The sequence below is a fragment of the Xenopus laevis genome, chromosome 4L, assembly GCF_017654675.1.
Source record: "Xenopus laevis strain J_2021 chromosome 4L, Xenopus_laevis_v10.1, whole genome shotgun sequence".
NCBI lineage: Eukaryota > Metazoa > Chordata > Amphibia > Anura > Pipidae > Xenopus > Xenopus laevis.
The window spans coordinates 140,301,941-140,317,290 of record NC_054377.1 but is presented as its reverse complement, the minus strand read 5'-3'; the positions used below and the strand labels follow the sequence as shown (position 1 = coordinate 140,317,290).

Sequence of the window (15,350 nt, the reverse complement as noted above, 5' to 3'; positions counted from 1 at the left end):
ATCATAGCCGGAGGGTGATTTTTTGGTTTGGGTAGTATAAAACAATGTTACAAAACCAGTGATTTTCTGATTCAGCCCCATATTGTAATATCCACTGACATAATCTGTTTGAGCACAATGGGAAGATTAAAAAAAGGCACAACAATCTGAAATCTGTCCCATAAGGGTAGGGACACACTGGGCGATTTGGGGAGATTTAGTCGCCTGGCGACTAATCGCAGCGACTTTCCACGACCAATCTTCCCCGAATGCCTCCCCTCACTCTGCGCCTGGATAAAATGAAAAGTCGCCGGCGCTAATCACACACGGCGATTCGTTTTCCGAAATCGCCCGAAGTTGCCTCACGAGGAAACTTCGGGCGACTTCGGAAAACGAATCGCCGCGTGTGATTAGCGCCGGCGATTTTTCATTTTAGCCAGGCGCAGAGCGAGGGGAGGCATTCCGGGAAGATTGGTCGTGGAAAGTCGCGGCGATTAGTCGCCAGGCGACTAAATCTCCCCAAATCGCCCAGTGTGTCCCTACCCTAACTGATGCTACTAACTGACCGTCACACAGGCTGCGTAGTTATGTACTAAGTCATTTTTCACTTGACATGGATGAATCCCAGTGCCAATAAATTGTGTTTTTGGTCTACTTTTGCATAAAACACAAGGGATATGCTAAATGTGTAATTTATGGGAGATCTTACTTACAGAAAGTATAATGCAGATACATTTTGGTCCCCATGCAAAAACCAGTAGCAGCCTTTTTACTGTAGTGTCAGACTAATACAGTAACAATAGTAGATCAGGTTGAAAAAAAAAGGCTTGCATTCAGCCATCAACTCAAAATGTGTGCCATACACGGGCCAATAAAAGCTGCCGACAGACCGAGTTGGCATCTTATTGGCCTGTGTATTGGGCCCCCCGACGGGCTTCCCTGATCGAAGATCTCGATCGGATGGGACATCTTTTCGGTGATGCGGTCCCGCAATCCGACCGCCCGTTACAAATATTTAGGGTTCGATCATTGGGCCCTAGGGCCCACGATCGGATCAGCCCGATATTGCCCACCTCGAGGTGAGCATATCGGGGAGAGATCCGCTCGTTTGGCGATATGGCCACCATTAGTGAAAGTACAGATCTGTTAGCTGATCCAGAGGCTTAGCCTCCCAAAACCTTATATAAAAATCTGCCTATGATGCTGATATTTTAGGGAAATCAAAGTCAAATCAAAATGATTCACTGCATATGATATTTACCCCTGTGATGGCCAATCTATAGCACTGGCTTTTGGACATACTTGCTAGTTCTATAGAGAATACGGGGCATATTTATCAAGGGTCGAAATTCGAATTCAAAAAGACCAACCGAAATTAAGTTGAAGGTTTTATTTGGGTTGAATAGGTCCGTATTTGGCCGAATTTAATTGTTCGAATCGAAGGATCGAATTCGATTCGAAGTTTTTCCCCCAAAAAGCTTAGATTTTTAAAAGTCCTCCAAATAGGTCCTAGGAGGTCCCCCATAGGCTAAAACAGCAATTCATCAGGTTTTAGATGGTGAATGGCCGAAGTCAAATTTTTAAAGAGACAGTACATGATAAATTTCGATATTAGAATTTTCAAATTTTTTGCAAATTTGAATCGAATTTATATGTATATGTATATGTAAGTAAAAGTATATGGTCAGCTTTAGAGCAGGGTCAGTGGGGTAATCCAATCTGTGAAAGTTTATTCATTGTTAATACTATGATGTTGGTCAGAATTTAAATAATTCACTACAGTGTTACTTAGCACTGTAAGATCACATTCTGTAACCTGTTTATGAGTCATGGTGGGGGGGTCAGACCAAATGTTGCATCTCAAAAGGGGTCTTAAAGGAATTGTTCAGTGTGAAAATAAAAATGGGGCAAATAGATAGGCTATGCAAAATAGAAAATATTTCTAATATAGTTAGTTAGCCAAAAATGTAATGTATAAAGGCTGGAGTGACTGGATGTGTAACATAATAGCCAGAACACTACTTCCTGCTTTTCAGCTCTCTTGGTTTCCACTGATTGGTTACCAGACAGTAACCAATCAGAGACTTGAGGGGGGGCCACATGGGTCATATCTGTTGCTTTTGAATCTGAGCTGAATGCGGAGGATCAATTGGCCTCCCTCCAAGTCACTGACTAACTCAGAGTTAGAGAGCTGAAAAGTAGTGTTCTGTTAGACATCCAGTCACTCCAGTCTTTATACATTACATTTTGGCTAACTAACTATATTAGATACATTTTTTATTTTGCACACCCTGTCTGTTTACCCAGTTTTTATTTTCACACTGAACTGTTCATTTAAAGCAAAAAAGTCCATTAAAAAATGACCACTGCCATGCAAGTTCTTTCTGTCCTGTGCTGCTCCTTCTTGTAGGGCAACAGTGTGAGATTTGGGTGATGCTCTAGACACTAAACATGGGTCTAATTCATTTGCACAATTTATTTCAGGTCCACCAGAGAACTTGACCTCTAGGACCCACCCTCACAACAGTGCCAAATGGTATAGGAAGTAGTAAGAACCCAGAATAATACTAGTTATATTAAAGGACTACATTTATGTTTGAATACACACTATAACCTGTATCTTACTGTTAGGGTTAGGGCACACACTCAGATTCGGGGAGATTAGTCGCCCGGCGACAAATCTCCTCTTCTTTGGGGCGACTAATCTCCCCGAACTGCCTTCCCGCCAGCTATGTAAATCGCCGGCAGGATGGCACTCAGAGCACTTTGTTTTCCGAAGTCGCCTGACGTTTTCTCTTAAGGCAACTTCGGAAAACGTAGCACTCCGAGTGCCATCCCACCAGCGATTTACATTCGAGCCAACGGGAAGGCAGTTCAGGGAGATTAGTCGCCCAGAAGAAGAGGAGATTTGTCGCTGGGCGACTAATCTCCCTGAATCTGAGCGTGTGCCATGACCCTAAAACACATCTAAAATAACTCTGAGCAATGAACCTGTTGAGTATAGCGCCGACAAGATACACAGTGCTTTAACAGTAACATTACTCATAGAGATGCTCTTCTTGTTTCCAGGTCTGGAGAAGGGACAGCAAAGAGGCGGCCTATGTCTGCTCATTGGATAAATGTAAGAATATTGTTACTGTAAACATTGGCTTTCAGCTAATTCTGAATCTATATGCAATTGGTCTTATTTTTATATTTGTGGGTTTTGAGTCATGTATCATTTTGCTCAGCAGCTCTTCAGTTCGAAATTTTAGTATTCATCTAGTTGATAGGGTCCAAATTACCCTAACAACCAGGCTTTGTGTGATTGAAAGTCTTGAAGGTGAGTAGTAGAGGACCTGAATAGGCAGGTGTTATAGACTTAAAGGAAAACTATACCCCCAAAACGAATACTTAAGCAACAGATAGTTTATATAATATTAAAGGGGTATATTTATGAAAGAGTGAAGTTAGAGATCACCACAGTCCGCAGAGTGAAATACCGCAACTCTCTACATTCATTTCTATCCACTCTTTTAATGAACTTCAATTTGATGAATGTTATTGAAGTACAATCTCTTACAAACCAAGTCAGTAGGTGTGAATTATTTTTGGCCCCCATTGTTGACTTAGAAAGGTGGGACACAAAGGTGATTGGAATAAGTGCTTTCATTACATGTCACAGTGACTTTTGCACTCATTACTTTCCCTTTCATTTTTCTCCCTCCTTCCTGACATCAGTTCTTATGGGAAATGCCTGTCCCTTCTGTGCTGGGAAATTCAGGACTTTTTTTAGAAACACATTGAAGATTTGTGCCAAGAAAAAGATGCTGAATGTTAATAAGAAAAAAGTATGACATGTTCTAACATAAGCCAGCCTCAATATGTACAGACTTCAACTCCCTGCACCCCCCCCCCCCAAAAACTACAGCTGCCATTGAGGGTCACAAGATTCTGATTTCCTGATAGTTTAAAATATTTATTTATGTTTTAGTCATACTTCTTAGGAATTCACTTATCAGGGCAGAAGTAACAACACAAGTCACATGGGTAGAATTTTTGCCAAAAGATTCACAAACAGCACAGGATGTTGATTTAATTCCACATTCATAACAAAGTGTATAACAATTATTTAAAGATAAGCACGATAACTACATATATAAGGATAATGAGCCAATAAACCAATAAAGTAATATTAAAGGAACAGTAACACCAAATAATGAAAGTGTTTTCCAGTTATGAATATATAATGTACTGTTGCCCTGCACAAGTAAAACTGGTGTGTTGCTTCAGAAACACTACTATAGTCTATATAAACAAGTTGCTATGTAGGCATGGGGGCAACCATTCAAAGCTGAAAAAGGAGAAAAAGCACAGGATACACAGCAGATAGCAGATAAGCTCTGTAGTATACAATGGGATTCTCCAGAACGTATCTGTTATCTTCTGTATATCCTGCGCTTGAATGGCTGCCCCCATGGCTACACAGCAGCTTGTTTATATAAACTATAGTAGTACTTATCTGTTATCTACTGTGTATCCTGTGCTTGAATGGCTTCCCCCATGGCTACACAGCAGCTTGTATATATAAACTATAGTAGTACTTATCCGTTATCTACTGTGTATCCTGTGCTTGAATGGCTGCCCCCATGGCTACACAGCAGCTTGTTTATATAAACTATAGTAGTACTTATCCGTTATCTACTGTGTATCCTGTGCTTGAATGGCTGTCCCCATGGCTACACAGCAGCTTGTTTATATAAACTATAGTAGTACTTATCTGTTATCTACTGTGTATCCTGTGCTTGAATGGCTGCCCCCATGGCTACACAGCAGCTTGTTTATATAAACTATAGTAGTACTTATCTGTTATCTACTGTGTATCCTGTGCTTGAATGGCTGTCCCCATGGCTACACAGCAGCTTGTTATATAAACTATAGTACAGTTTCTGAAGCAAACACACCAGTTTAACCAGTGCAGAGCAACACTACATTATATTGTCATTGCTTTAAAACACTTTTACATTTTTGGTTTTACTGTTCCTTTAAATAACCAGATCAACATAAAACCAAACCTCACATGATGATACAGAGCCACTAAAGCTGCCCAATAATAATTACATTTGTAACAGCTCCAAAATTTTTGATTTGTGCCTAGTTTTTGTGCCAAATAAAGAGACCAATGATCAGAAAATCTGAGTATTAGATGTGGTTCTTCTGATTTAGTTTGTATGGCCTCTTGCAGAATGAATACTTCACTAAGATCATTTTATATAATGAGTGACTTATTAGTAGGGATGCACCGAATCCACTATTTTGGATTCAGCCAAACCCCCTAATCCTTTGCAAAAGATTTGTCCGAATACCAAACTGAATCCAAATCCTAATTTGCATATGTAAATAGGGGGTTGGAAGGGGGAAACATTTTTACTTCCTGGTTTTGTGACAAAAAGTCATGCGATTTCCCTCCCGTCCCAAATTAGGATTCAGTTCGGCCAGACAGAAGGATTCGGCCGATTCCGAATCCTGCTGAAAAAGGCAGAATCCTGGATTTGGTGCATTCCTATTTATTAGAATCTTTTATCAATTAGGTGAACTTCTGGGTTCACCGTCCTTACTCCAGTTATACTTCATTATATCTTTGGGAACAACCCTCTTTTAGAATAACCATCCAGCGGTTCAGCTGTAATTAAAGAAATAATTAGACATTCCAGCTTAGTTTCCTTATCGTGCTGCTGTTGCGGAACCCACAGAATGTGGCGTTTTGTGCCCAACAGGGTGTAGCCATCCAAATGCCAGATACAGGTATGGGACCTGTTATCCAGAATGCTCGGGACCTGTTTTTTTCCGTATAACAGATCTTTCCGTAATTTGGATCTTCATACCTTACAGCTACTATAAAATCATTTAAACATTAAATAAACCCAATAAGGGATAATTATATCTTAGTTGGGATCAAGTACAAGCTACTGTTTTATTATTACAGAGAAAAAGGAAATCATTTTTAAAAATTTTGATCATTTGGATAAAATGGAGACTAGGGGAGAAGGGTTTCCGTAACGGATCCCATACCTTAACAAACATATTGGGAGCAATTATGGAACACGGAGTTCCCTATTGAATAATGACATTCTAATATCTAAAATGACAGCATTTGACAATTCTCTCCTTTCTCTGCAGATATGAGAAAGAGATGGAACCTGGCCTGGATTCTGTGCCTCACGCTACTGTGCTGTGTCCTCTTTGTCCTGTTACTGAAAAGAGAGAGAGCGAAAAGTAAGTTATTGACCCTCCTGCACCTTTGCCTTTATAGTAGTGTCAGGAATTTCCCAACATGTAGCAGATCTTCCTGTGGAAAATGAGTCTAGTGCAGGGGTAGGCAACCCACGGCTCCGGAGCCTCATGTGGCTCTTATCCTGATTGCTGTGGCTCGGTCTTTTGGCTTTGCCTGTTACGTCTTCTATACAGCCCTCGCACCTGCTGGCGGCTTCTTGAGTGTGCTAACGGTTAGCTTACTTCGGTCACACACTCAGGAAGCCACTTCAGGTGCCAGGGCTGTGTAGATGTCCCAGGAGTGACAGGCAAGACCGTGTCGCAGTAAGACTTACCGCAGTCATTGAATAATATGGCCCACTTGCACACCCTGGCCTTCAAAGTTAGATGTCTGGTGCCCGGTGTTGGAGGGATCGCACCCTTCCAAGCAATCAATTACAAGAATACACTGGCATTCACAGCAGGTTCAAGCAGGGAGATCCCCTTGCGTGTTTATTTGCAGAAATGCAACATTTCAGGGCTATATAGCAGTCACACACTCAAGACAAGAGAGGGAAGATCAGCATCGAGCTTCAGAAACAGAATTTACATTAAACAGATGAACACTAGCATTTAATAGGGCTATTCAGTGTTTAATTTATTTCAAAGTAGGCCTACACATATACACTGCACTTCTGTTTGTTGTATTCTATTGTTGTTACAGTTAAAATTTAAAAAAGGTTAAACTTTTAAAAGTTTATAAGCTGTTTTATGTTTTGTGGCTCCAGACTATTTTTCTTTAGTGGAAGAGGGGGCAAAATGGATCTTTTGATAGTCAAGGTTGCTGACCCCTGGACTAGTGGGTATTGTAAATAGGACTAAACTCATGTAAGATCTGCCCCATAAGCTTGTGAGTGTATATGATGTCACATAATAATGTCACAGCCATGTCCGGCAATCTGTGAGTTCTGGCAAATGCCAGAGGGGCTGCTGTAAGATACCAGTCTCTGTTTATTGGGCTGGTGGGAGGGCTGTTTGCGACTCTCTGAACTAGAAATGTCAGGGTCTATTTTGAATCTCCGTTCAGATCTGGTGACAATTCCACAGTAAAGGTGGCGATAGACGTAACAATTACGATCTTTCTTGGAAAAGATCTCTCCAAGAAAGATCGTTGGTTTCAATACACACGTGTAGAACTGACTCATCAGACATACATATAGAAACAATAGAATTCTACCTGTATCTGACAATTCAGCACTAACAATGGCCAATGTTTGGGTTCCTTCAAAGGCTCCCGATCAAAAGTTTCCGTCCAGAGCGATCGACCGATATCCAAGTCTTCTGCCGATATTGTTCAGCTCGTTTCCCACCATACACGAACATATCGTCCGAAAATTCATTCGTACGATATTATCTGTGCGTCTATGGCCATCTTAAGGGGCAGATTTATCAAGCATTAAATTGAAAATTAGAATTTTCCAATTTTTTTATGGTCAAAACTCTCAAGGTTATCTAAATTCGATTCGAGTTTTTTTATAAAATTCGAATTTGATTTTCGATATTTATCATACTCTGGCCCTTTAAGAATTCGAATTTGATTATTCACCACCTAAAAACTGCCGAATTGCTGTTTAAGTTAATGGGGGAGGTCCAGGGATCAGTTTGGATCCCAACATTCTAGTTTTTTTTTGGAGAAAAACCCGAATCAAGTTTGATCAAATTCAATTCAGATTCGATTTGAGTTTTCTGTTCGTTTAAATTAGTTAGAGTTTTATTAATTCGATTTTACTAATAAATTTCGACTAGTCGAATTTTCGAGTTTAAAAAAAAACTCGCATGAATTCAAAATTCGACCTTTGATAAATGTGCCTCCCAGTGTGTCCCTGCCTTGGTTTAAATAAAGCCTGGCTGTGCCTGGTGTCAGTCCTAGACAGACTGTGTCTCTGTACAGTGTTGGACTGGGATACCAGGGGCTCACCAAATCCCTTAGACCAGGGGCCCACCCAAAAACCTTTAGACTAGGGGCCCATTTTAAGTATTATTTTCTTCTTCTCCTCAATCAACCTCTATTCTCCTATTCTCTTTTCTTTACATACTATAACCTATTATTCCATCTATTTAGCCTCTTTATTATCATAGAAATAAGGAATGGCCATGAAATAAGCCAAATTTTTAGAAGCAGGCCACTGACACCTGGGCCCACCGGGAGTTTTCCTGGTGTCCCAGTGGGCCAGTCCGACACGATCTGTGTACCGGTATATGGCAGTTACAAAAAAAACAAAACATGCTTTCACCTACAACAATACCGACCTGGCTATAGAATCACGTGGGCAGCAAACAATCTGACTCTAATGTAAGGGGCAGATTTACCAAAGGTCGAAGTGAAAAATCGAATTAAAAAAATTTGAATTTCAAGCTAATTTTGGTGTACATCGACTAGGGAATAGTCCAAATTCGATTAGAATTTGAAAAAGATTAGAAAATTCAAAATTTATCATGTACTCTCTCTCTTTAAAAATTCAACTTCGACCATTCACCATCTAAAACCTGCCGAATTGCTGTTTTAGTCTATGGGGGACCTCCTAGAACCTATTTCGAGTCAATTGGTGGACTTTGAAAAATTGAAAAATTTTCAATCGAATACGATTGAATGTGCTGTTACTTCGATTCCTATGATTGGAATTTGATCAAAAACGGACCTATTCGCCAAAAAAAGTATATTTTTTGATGAATTTCGATTGGTCTTTTTTAATTCGAATTTCGAAGTTATGGGAGTTCAAAAAAACTCCCATTACTTCGAAATTCGACCCGTGATAAATATGCCCCTAATATTAGAATACATACACTTCGGAATGCCTGTGTGATCAAATCGACATATGCAACATATACAAAAATCAGGGCACTTCTTGGAAAATCACAATTTATTAAAGGAAAACTATACCCCCAAAATGAACACTTAAGCAACAGATAGTTCATATCATATTAAGTGGCATATTAAAGAATCTTACCAAACTGGAATATATATTTAAGTAAATATTGGCCTTTTACATCTCTTGCCTTGAGCCACCATTTCGTGATGGTGTCTGTGCTGCCTCAGAGATCACCTGACCAGAAATACTTCAACTCTAACTGTAACAGGAAGAAGTGTGGAAGCAAAAGACACAACTCTGTCTGTTAATTGGCTCATGTGACCTAACATGTATGGTTTGTTGGTATATTTGTGAGTACAGTGAATCCTACGATCCCAGGGGGCGGCCCTTATTTTTTAAAATGGCAATTTTCTATTTATGATTACCCAATGGCACCTACTACTAGAAAAGTATATTATTATGAAAATGGTTTATTTACATGAAGCAGGATTTTACATATGAGCTGTTTTATGCAATATCTTTTTATAGAGACCTACATTGTTTGGGGGGTATAGTTTTCCTTTAATAATAGCAACACATAAAAAAAACCAACGCATTTCAGTCCCTATAAACCTTCTTCAGGGGCTCATGCAAAAAAAAATGCAGTTCACCGGTCTGGCTAAAGAAGCATATGGGTGGCAAACAGCCTGACTTTAAGGTAATCTTTGAATAAATAGACTTTGGAGTTCCCCCATCGGTGTGATCAAATAGACGTCACTGAATGATAAACTAGGCGCTGGTTATCAATATGGCTGTAGGCCCACAGGGATAAAACACAGGCTATTTTTAATACATTGCTGTTTGCGGGCATCCATATGGGAACATGACGAAAGACTCAGTGGGGCCTATTCATGCATTGCTCCAGTTTGCAGATAAAGGTACCACTTGGCAGTTGCAATTGCCCAAGTCAACATAGAAACACTGATATAGTATCATCACAAAGCACCGTAAGCAGCAAAATGCAGGAATAGGATAAAGCAGCAAATTAACTTTGATTAACCCAGTGACAGGGGTGCATTCTTGGGAGGTTATTTACTAAACTCCGAATGCCAAAAACCCGAAAAATTTGTGTTTTCTTAGTATGAAATCCAAATTTTTAGCGGGAAAAGAGAAACGAGAATTTTTCGGTATTTATTATACCCCAAGGATGGAAAACAGAACATTTTTGATCTGCGCTGGGTTTCATGCAATAATCCGTAGATTGTGTGATCTTTGGCCAAAAATCTGAAAAAACATCAGAAAAATTAGTATGATTTGTTTTTTTCACCATTTTTTCTTTTTTTTTTTTTTCCCGCAAACAATATTTTCAGGAAAGTGTATTAATAAATAAGGAGAAAAAGATGTTGCTCACAAGCTGCTGGTTGGGGATCACTGCTTTAGACCCTTCTCTTCTCTCTTGTTTGGGAAGGTTACGTTCTACATACCTGTATCATGTTCAGCTTCTCTGTAAGGGAGATCTCATCACTATATACTCATGGGAGCAAATATTTGCTAATTGTCCCAGTCCTTAATGGGTTGGTGCATGAATGATTCCAGACATAGCTGCCTGAACCCATGTTGCATTTCAGATTTTGGTTATGGTGAGATATGGATCCTTATACTGGCTAAGAAGCAAAATTCATTTCAGTGGTCATTGTCTTAAAACAAAACAACATGTCCATTGGGTTCAACTGAAGGCCCTGGTTTGTTTGTTACCAGTGGGGTAATATGAAACCCCTGAATTGATAGGCCACACCACTGTTCTGGCTTTTTGTTATAGAATTATAACACAAAGGATCCCATGTAGGAAGTACAAGGAAGATCATGGTCTGCTCAAGGCTGCATTCCTAGAGCACCAGATTCCCTAGTGGGCCCAGACTAGGTCAATTCCCACAAGTCCCTTTTTATTTTCTCTGTAGACATATGCCATTCCTATATTAGGTCTCTATCTTATTATTGCAAGAATGGACCCTGTATATCAATGATCCCCAAACAGTGGCTTGTGAGCAACAAGTTACTCGCCAACTCCTTGGATGTTGCTCCCAGTGGCCTCAAAGCAGGTGCTTAAAGTGGACCTGTCACCCAGACACAAAAATCTGTATAATTAAAGTCCTTTTCAAATTAAACAAGAAATCCAATTTTTATTTTTTATTAAAGCATTCATAGCGATTGTAAGCTCATTTCAAAATCTCAGCTGTCAATCAAATATTGTCTGCCCCTCCTCTATGCCCTGGGCAGACAATAACTTTAACTTTCCATTCAGCACTTCCTAGATGTTAACGCTCTCTCCACATTCCCCCATTCTCTTTACCATTTAATTGTGTAGACAGGGCCCCCATTCTGTATTATCAGGTCCCACATTCTGGTGCACAAACAAGATTCTGAGATGATGCAAGGCTTTCCTTAAAAACAGTGTCCACAAAATAGCTGCTGCCTGTTTGCCATCATTTTGAATTCCCAGACTGAAGGAAACAAGATTCAAATAATTTATAAAGGGTAATTAAAGTTCATTTTGCTTGACTAATGTGATACAATAGGATTTTAAATAATAATGGGTGACAGATCCCCTTTAATTTTAAATGACAGGCTTGGAGACAAGTTTTGGTTGTATGAAAACCAGATGTACTGCCAAAAAGAGTCTCCTGTAGGCTGGCGGTCCACTTAAGGCCTACAAATGGCCAATCACAGTCCTTATTTGGCACCCCAGGAACATTTCTCATGCTAGTGTTGTTTCCCAACTCCCTTTACTTTTGAATGTGGCTCATGAGTAAAAAAGGTTGGGGACCCCTTATATCATGTGACTTGGAGAAATAAAACAAAAGTTAAAAAAAGTCACCTGGTAATATTTCTAGTGGACAAGTAAAAAAATGAATGCTGTTGCAGTCCTTTATGCCAAATCCAGCTTTTTTTATCACTGAAATTTAATTTTTTAAATATTTTTTTCTAAACAGAGTGGTTGAAGAAGATGGTGACTGAGAAGCCTCTTGGTGAGTAAATGTGAGATTCCAAATGCAGTTGTATAAAGCAATTCAATGTTATACCTACTGTACGTGAAAAAGGGGGGAATGCAGACCCGGATAGGTCTGTGGGTTCTGGCAAATGCCAGAGGGGCTGCTGTAAGATGCCATAGACAGTGACTATTAAGTGGGCTGGTGGGTCTGTTTGGGGCTCTGTGTAGTTGAAATGCCAGTCCTAAAATGATCTTGCATAGGGGTCCGACAATGTCACCTTACTCCATTGCACCAAGATTCAACCAATATTACAACTTATCAGCCAGAGTAGACCAAGAATTACAATGACTGTAGTTTTTCTGTACAGATACATCCACAAATGCATTATTATCAACCAGACTTTGCCAAAATAGGACAAAAAGTGCATAGGTGCAAATAATTATATAGAGAATTGGCCAAATCAGAGGTTTTGAACCAATTTAATCCATTTGACACAAACATTGGAGAACAGCAAGTAATGAAGTCATTAGAGGGGTATATTTATCAAAGAGTGAAGTTAGAGATCGCCCAGTCCGCTACAGTGAAATACTGTCTCTTTCCATCCATTTCTATGGGATTTTTAAAATGGGTGAAAGTGAAAGTTCATCCTTTGATAAATACGCCTTTCAAAATCCCATAGAAATGAACGGAGAGAGGCGGAATTTCACTCCAGAGGACTGTGGTGATCTCTAACTTCACTCTTTGATAAATAAACCTCAAAGGGCGCAGCTTCAATTGGTGTTAAGCAGCTGCACCAACTTTCTCTGGTTCTGTCATTGGTCTCCGTCTTCATAGGACCCACTGCCATTTGCAAGGGTCACTGACAAACACCCCCAGTGGTTTTTAGCTGCCAGAAGGGCATGAAAGTTGTGAAATATTGTGGCTCCTGTTCCAGCAATTTTCATCACAGACGAGATAATGGTGTCTAATGATGGGACCTAATTTGGAGCTTTCCGGATAACTGATTTCTGCATAACGGATAAATAAAGAGAGATAGAGAAGGAAAGAAACTGTTAGGATGACCAATAAACTAGGTTCTGGGTTAAGATGATGTTAAGATGATGAAATTGGCAACCTTTGGCACCCCTACTATTGCAAAACTACAGCTCCCAAAATCCCCAACATGCAATAGATGACTTGCTGAAATCCAAAAGCAGCAGCTTGTCTACCACCCAACACCTTACTGATTAGTATAATTTCTCTCTCTCAAATTCAGATGCTGTGTTCCAGAAGAGGAATGTACTTATCCTTTACTCACCGGATCACCCTGCCTATGGAAGTCTGATCCACACTCTAGCAACGTCCTTACAAAACCTGAGTCTGACAGTCACACTGGATCAATGGGACCGGGTCCACATGTGTGAAGTGGGTGCCATTTCATGGTTCCACCAGAAGAAATCCCTTATCTATAAGGAAAACGGCATCATTATTCTGCTGTTCTCTGAAGGAGGCAAACGGATATTTCATGATTGGAGGGATGCGAATGGCCATCATAGATTGGGCCAGGACCCCTACGGCACATTTGGCTCCATATTAAACTGTGTGTATCCGGATTTCAAAGAAGGGATTGCCCGTGGACACTACGTGGTGGCAAGCTTTGATCTCCTGCCTAGTGACGTCCCTCAGATCTTCCACTCAGTCCCTGTTTTAAGTTTGCCTTCACAGCTGATGAATTTGCTGAAGGAGCTTGCGGGGAATAACAAAAAGAAACTTAGCAAAAAACAGCTTCACCAGCTCAGTAGGAACCTGAAGGGACCCCTAAATGAGTGGCAACATAATAGCCATTCACCTTTCATATCAGAACATTCTGCCAGTGAGATGTCCATGCCATTTACTCCCAATGGAAGTTTATCGGTGGAGATGCATCCGCTTAACCTTGAAAGGCTTCCAGAGTGCCGACTGGGACAGCATGTCTACTAATCCCTGGACTGTTCCACCAGAAACAAGGGATGGTGTGGGACTTTGGGTTTTAAAAAGACACCTGGGGGTGTTTGGATTACATGTATATAGGTACTATGAAGGCTTGTTTCTTTAAAGAGGAAACTCATTTTAAAGTACAATTTAATTTTCGTGTATTTAGGGAAAATACTGTGTAGTTTTCCTATTAAATGACACCGTATTTTTGTATATGCCCATAGAAACCCCTGTACTGAGTTCCTCGGGTCAGGCAGGTTCAGCAACAGAACTGTAGTATCATTTATGACAATTCAGTGATGTTCTGCACAGATTTATATATATTGCCACCCATTGGGGCCATAAACAGATCATAGTATGGACTCATGCAAGCCTGTAAGGAAAGAACTGCATCACAGGACCAACACAGCCCTCTTTAAAAGGGTTCTTCACCTTTAAATAAATATTTAGGGGCTGATTTATCAAGGGTCGAATTTTGAAGTAATGGGAGTTTTTTTAAACTCCGGTAACTTCGAAATTCAAATAAAAAAAGACCAGTGAAAATTTTTTGAAAACAAATTCGAAGTTCGGTGAATAGGCTGTATTCGAATAGTCTGAATCAAAGTTTTAGCGCATTAGAATTCGAATTGAAGGATTTGACCCAAAAAACTTTGACTTTTCAAAGCTTTTTGGCAGGTTTTAGATGGCGAATGGTCGAAGTCGAAGTTTTAAAGAGATATTAGAATAGTCACATTTTTTTCAAATTCAAATCGAGTTTTTGCCTATTTGATAGTCGAAGTACACAAAAATAGCTCAAAATTAAAAAATTTTTACTTTGAATTTTCACTTCGACCCTTGATAAATCTGCCCCTTAGTATGATGTAGAGAGGGATATTCTGAGACAATTTGCAATTGGTTTTCATGTTTTATTATTTATTTTTTTTTGAGTTATTTATCTTTTTATTCAGCAGCTCTCCAGTTTGCAGTTTTATAAATCTGGTTGCCATGGTCCAAATTACCCTAGCAACCATGCACTGATTTGAATAAGAGACTGGAATATGAATAGGAGAGACCTGAATAGAAAGATGATTAATAAAAAGTAGCAATAACAACAAGGGGCAGATTTCTTAAGGTTTAAGTTGTGTTTTCCACGAAAATTTAAGTTGAATTTTTATTGGTCAAAACTCAAATTTTTGGGTTAAAAGAAATTGAATTTTCAAGTTTTTGAAAATTCCAGCAATTCATTTTTTTCTGGCGGAAAACTCGATTAATTTGAGTTTTTAAGATCGAAATTGCAGAATCTGGTATTTCCAGAGTTAAGTTAACTTAAAGGGGTTGTTCACCTTCAAACATCTAGTTGGTTTCAGAT

At 39.6% G+C, this 15,350-nt stretch overlaps 1 protein-coding gene across 1 annotated transcript in view; it reads left to right on the top strand.

Moving 5' to 3' along the window:
* LOC108714709 (interleukin-17 receptor C) overlaps nt 1-14,535 on the top strand; it is a 58,222-nt gene extending 43,687 nt beyond the window's left edge. Inside the window, exons 16-19 of the mRNA XM_018259163.2 lie at nt 3,049-3,100; nt 6,139-6,234; nt 12,050-12,085; nt 13,305-14,535. Coding sequence (XP_018114652.1) covers nt 3,049-3,100; nt 6,139-6,234; nt 12,050-12,085; nt 13,305-14,008 — 888 coding nt within the window. The 3' untranslated portion in view covers nt 14,009-14,535. The remainder of the gene's footprint in view (nt 1-3,048; nt 3,101-6,138; nt 6,235-12,049; nt 12,086-13,304) is intronic.
* The last annotated feature ends 815 nt before the right edge of the window (nt 14,536-15,350 follow it).